Here is a 5705-nt window from a genome sequence, read left to right as displayed (position 1 = left end):
TGGTCAGTCAAAGGAGCCATCGGAGAAGCAGAGTGCAACGCGGGGTCATGGCCTACAGACTTTTCTGCAGCAAGCAAAAACTACAGTGTGGAACTTTTTTTCAGTGTTATTGAGCGACATAACTTGCCGCATGTTGCAATTGAGAAGTTGTTCTCTGAATTGCACCTGGTGTTCGAGGAGTTGCTTAAGGCGTACGCAAGTGAAATTGCAAGTACCATGCAAGCATACACACCAGGGTCCGACCTAGAGGATTCGCTCAAGTGTAATTTTGTTGATCAAATTTTCAGTGGTATCACCAGCAGACGAAAGAGAGAAAAGTATGCTCAAGATAATTTTCCTTACGTAGCACCTGAGCAACAGATCATTGGACAAAATTCGAGGTATCATTATGTTCCATTGCCTAAGCTTCTTCTTGTGCTTTGTGAAATCCCCGATATTTCTGCTCACCTCACTACACCAGAGGTTGATAACCATGCACCCACTGTGTACAGGGATTTTACAGATGGCCAGTTGTATAGACATCTTCTGTCACTCATCTCACCAACAGCTGCACACACTATTGTTATTTTGTTTTATTCAGATGAAATAGAAATCGTAAATCCTTTGGGTGCCAAACGGGGCATGCACAAACTTTTGGCCATCTACTGTCTCTTGCTAAATCTTCATGTCAAATATAGGTCGCAGCTTCAGAACATCTATCTAGTTATGATTGTGCGTTACAGTTACATTAGCTCTTATGGCCTGAGAGCAATTTTGCAACCACTGGTAGATGATCTGAAGCATCTGCATGAGCATGGAATCAAGTTCTATATGAGGGGGATAGAAGAGCATGCTCAGGTACTCGTTTTTGGCTTCTGTGGTGACAACTTGTCACTCAACCGCTTGGGAGGGTTCTCATGCTGCTTCAGCAGTGGCCGAGTATGCAGATTTTGTATGGTGTATGCTAAACACCTTGCGGACAAAACTAGTGGTGCTGTGTGCCAAGCACCTACGGCAAGTAGGCACCAGCTCCACCTTCAAGCACTGGCTGTGAACAGCATCTATAATAGGCGGTTGTATGGGGTAAATGAGGAGTCGCCTCTTGAGCTTGCATATTTTGATGGGACCCGCCAGCTGCCCCCAGATTTGATGCATGACATCTTGGAGGGGACAACTGAATGTGTCCTTCGCCAGGTTATGAAGTCGCTCCTTTCCTCCGGTGTCCTATCCAAAAAGGATGTGGAGGAAATATCATCATTTCCATACGGCCCAAATGACAGAAAGAACAAGCCTGTTCAAGTTAACATGTCCTTCATCAACAACAAAGCAACTCTGAGAGGAACCGCATCAAGCAAATGGTGCGTGCTGAGGTTCATACCCCTGGTACTCGGACCAAAAGTTCCTGAAGGAAACGAAGACTGGGAACTGTTGCTACAGTTTCGAGAGGTCACTGACATCATTTTTGCCCCAGAGATACCAGCTGAGCGTCTTGCATACCTTGATGTCCTTGTGGAAACGTTTCTGACAGAGTTTGCCAACAGATATGGCCGATAAGTTATAACACCAAAGATGCACTACATGGTTCATTATGCAAGGTGTGTGCGTGAGATGGGACTATTAAAACATCTCTGGTCCATGAGGTTCGAGGCCAAGCATCAAGAGCTGAAGAAACAAGCATCGTGTGTGAAGAACTACAAGAACATTACACTCACGCTTTCAAAACGACATCAGCTGAAGCAAAGCTTTCAGATGCAGTTTTTTCAGCTCTATGAAGGTCTTGCAACTTCACAGAGCAAGCCTGTTGATTATGACAGACTCCCAGAGTGTGCCAAAGGGGTCCTGCCAGTGACAACTCATGAAGTCAAGTCCGCAACTTTTGATAAGTGCAAGTACAGATGTGGCAGCATCTTGGTTGCACAAAACACTGACAGCCCTGATTTTCAAGAAATCGAGTCTCTCTATGTTGCCAGTGGCAGGCTGTATATTCTGACCAGAATTTCAATACTAAATAAGTTTGACCGACACAGATTTTGTTATGTGGTTTGAAGGTCGCATCAGCGGCAACTTCACGAGACTGCGGACCACTTCGCACCTTGTCTCCTTGACATGTATGAGAACGGAGAAATTGTCCCAAAGTGGGAGCTTTGGTGATGAATAATGGTGGTGGCTTCACCACCACAGCAGTGGTGAAATGGTAGAGCATCTGCCTCGTTTGTGGGAGGTCCTGGGATCAAATCTTGGTGCTGCCAGAAATGTACCGGCCTTTTCTAATGGGTAGGGATGTACCAATACCTGGCACTCAGTTGTTCGTACTGCCATAGGGCAATATGAACCCGTTTCTACCCATTAGGAGCTCATCTGGGGATTGTTCTCCTACAGTTAGCGTTAAGTCGCAGTTAAGTCGCACCACTGTGGTGTCCTTGCCTTCATTGCTGCCTTTTTTTTCATTGAATTGGCTGTTCAGAAGACCCTGTCTAATTGACCATTCTCGTTCGTTGTTTCTAGATGGTGTAAGCATCGTTTCAGTCCTCCCAGGCTTGCTGTGGGTTGTCAGCTGGCTCGAGGTGTGACAGCGGTAGCAGGAATGTGTTGGCCATAGTTGTGGGGTGGTTCTGATTACTCTGACACCATGTTGTGCTGTTGCTGGAGTGAGTCAGACGCAGGACCAGCCGAGCCGAGAACAGAAATGGAACTGTGTGTACTCAGGCTGTACAGATTCACAACACGTCATAGGTGATGCAAGCTGTCTGCAAGCTGTCAGTTAAATTGAAAGGCGTCACATAGATAGCAGGAGAAGAGGAAGCGATGCGAATATATACCAGGCACTAAAGACGATGATGAGCTGCTTGTATCAAGCAGTGACATGCACACAGTGTTGCAACTGTGAGAAAAGCATTCTTTATTAGGCGTTTGCCGTTATATAGTGCCGTTTGCACAAGCCGGCCGGGAAGGCCAGCTTGTGCGCGTACTGGCACGGGGCCGGCACTCGGATGGTGCCGGGCCAGTTGAAGTACAGGTGGGTCAACTTGTACGACAGCCGCTGCATGTGGTCTGGCTTGAGGCCCGTCGTGTCGTAGATGACGTTGTAGTGGGTCTGGGACGCTGTGCCCTGGCGGACGCTCTGCAACACCAGGAAGAAGTCGTAGCGTTCAGGGCGCGTCAGCTCGGTGTCGACTACGGTGCCAGGCAAAGGCTTGCCGTAGGCCCGCTCGGCAGGTGCGAGAAGAAGCGCGTGGTGATGCGCTTGGTGACCACCACAAAGGCCAGCTTGTGGTCCACGCCCGGGAAGAGTTCGTCCAGTGAGCTAATAATCTGTTTGATTTCCCACTCTTGCACCTGGGTGCAAAGGGGGCAGAGGACAATGTGATGTAGGAAAGAAAGGCGATGGGAAACTCCAACATTGCGTTATTACAAAAAAAAGTGGCTTCTTACACGAAAGTAGCTCCCTTATATTGAACATTTGTTAGAAGCACGTTACCGTAAATAGTGGAATATATATAGATAGGGTTCCTATGTTAATAAGCAATGAAAATAGTGGAAATGTGATCCCTTGTCTTATAAGCAGGTCTTCCTGCAAAGAATACAGCAATGTTTAAAAATTGCCAATGGAAGAAAGCACAATTCTAGTGCTTGAGGTGGTCCACTTGAAGACGCTGACTTTACTTGCATGAGAAATCAAAATGCAGATTCGACTAACAAAATAGCACAAAGTTTTTTTTAAAGTAATTTCTATACGGCACATATTGCAATTCATAAATTGTAACCCGCCGTGGTTGCTCGCTATGGTGTTAGGCTGCTGAGCACTAGGTCGCGGGATCGAATCCTGGTCACGGCAGCCACATTTCCATGGCGGCAACATCCGAAAACACCCGTGTGCTTAGATTTGGGTGCACATTAAAGAACCCCAGGTGGTCGATATTTCCGGAGTCCTCCGCTATGGTGGGCCTCATAATCAGAAGGTGGTTTTGGCAGGTAAAGTCCCATAAATTCATTCATAAATTGTAGCCCACAAGAGTGCAAGGCAAGTCGACCTGAAAACAATTCTGTGGAGAAAAGCATTTTTGATTTCTTTGCCATTAAACTTGCAGTAAAATGCACTCTTGTTCCACTTACGTCCTTTTTTTTAGGAAAACGCCATTTTATGCATTGAAGCACAAAAGTAACTGGGTAACTGGATTGAACCGTGTTCGCTGGCTCACCCTCACATGCTTTCACTTATACAGAACCTCACGGCGACGGCAACGTCGACAGCGGAAATCCGCCTGTTTTTATTGCTATTGCAATAAAAACAAGTTCGTGAATTTTTGTGGATAAGTTCAATAATGCATTCCCATTTCTCATGCAAGTAATGTGAGCCAGCCTCTTCGAGTGGACCAGCTTAAGGACTAGAACTGTGCTATCTGGTACAGGTGATCTTTAAAAAAATGCTTCAACTCTTAAACAGACATCATAGTGTTTGCACGAGGGAAGACGGAGGGCATATGCAATGGTCCATACCAAGCTGGAACATGGCACCATTATAACAAGGTCACATTTTATACTAAAGTACCTTTGCTTTATCCAATATTTGTTATCAGCATGTAGTATACAGTGAAACCTCGCTTACAAACACCACATCAACAAACTTTTGAGAATAACAAACTCTTTGGAAATCTCCTGCTGAATGCTTACAATTTCAATGCAAGAATATTTCGGTACTCCACTCTAAGCCAAAAAATGGCTGTGGCTTAGGTAAGGTTAAGCCCAGGATGCGAAGCATACTAGCCTTTATTTTAGTTGTTGAACCACTGTTTAGCTTGGTGAACTGCTGTTGCTTGGCTATATTTGGTTCGGCTAGACGAAGAAACAACTCATGCGTTACTCTGCTTCGCCTTGGACGCCCCGCATTGGACGCGGTGAGCGTCGAGCAACGCAGCGTTCGGCGCGGCAACGAAATGTGCGCCTGAGCAAGCGACGCACGCCTGAGCCTTAGAAACAGCTCGTTTCTAAGGCAACACCGCATTCACTAGAGGCGCTTTTGTACCGCTTTGAAGCATCGTACTCGTGGCTCAGTGGTAGCGTCTCCGTCTCCCACTCCGGAGACCCTGGTTCGATTCCCACCCAGCCCATCTTGCAAGAGTTGAGCCAAAGCCACTTCTCCTCTGTCGTGACGTCACGGTGTCACGTGGTATTCAAGGCGACACCGCCGCGCCTGAGGAGCTGGGTTGAGCTCTCGTAATATGCTTCGCATAAAAGAACTGAAACGGGTATGACTGTTAGTCTCTTGGAGGACTAAATGAGCTGCCACAGATTTTGAACCAATTTTGGACTAACTGCGGGAGCAAATGCGGCGGCCTAACTGGGGGAGCAACTACTGCAGACTAAAAGTGAGGGCAACTTTTAGTCCCTCCCAGTTTCCGTTCGCCTGTTAACCGCTGATCCCTAGAGGGTCAACGGTTAGTCTGTTAAAGTTAGTCTACAGGAGTAACTGCAAAAGCAACCTTTAGTCCCTCCCAGTTAGTCCCTAGAGGACCAACAGTTAGTCTGTTAAGGTTAGTCCACAGGGAGTAACTGCAGGAGCAACTTTTAGTCCTTCCCAGTTAGTCCCTAGATTACCAACGGTTAGTCTGTTCAGGTTAGTCTACAGGGATTAACTGCAGGAGCAACTTTTAGTCCATCCCAGTTAGTCCCTAGAGGATAAACAGTTAGTCCCCTTAGGTTAGTCCAGAGAGAGTAACTGCAGGCGC

General features: G+C 46.8%; 1 protein-coding gene and 1 pseudogene across 1 annotated transcript; one reads left to right on the top strand and one right to left on the bottom strand.

The window, feature by feature from the left end:
- Nucleotides 1-705: 705 nt before the first annotated feature.
- LOC139051723 (uncharacterized) lies at nucleotides 706-1533 on the top strand. Its single transcript, XM_070528707.1, has one exon. The coding sequence runs from the start codon at nucleotides 706-708 to the stop codon at nucleotides 1531-1533; it is 828 nt and encodes a 275-aa protein (XP_070384808.1).
- Nucleotides 1534-2881: 1348 nt separating this feature from the next.
- On the bottom strand, nucleotides 2882-4497 carry LOC139051722 (piwi-like protein 1 pseudogene; annotated as a pseudogene).
- Between the last annotated feature and the right edge of the window lie 1208 nt (nucleotides 4498-5705).

Source organism: Dermacentor albipictus, unplaced genomic scaffold, assembly GCF_038994185.2.
Source record: "Dermacentor albipictus isolate Rhodes 1998 colony unplaced genomic scaffold, USDA_Dalb.pri_finalv2 scaffold_14, whole genome shotgun sequence".
In the NCBI taxonomy this organism is placed as follows: Eukaryota; Metazoa; Arthropoda; class Arachnida; order Ixodida; family Ixodidae; genus Dermacentor; species Dermacentor albipictus.
This window is presented reverse-complemented; position numbering and strand designations above follow the sequence as displayed.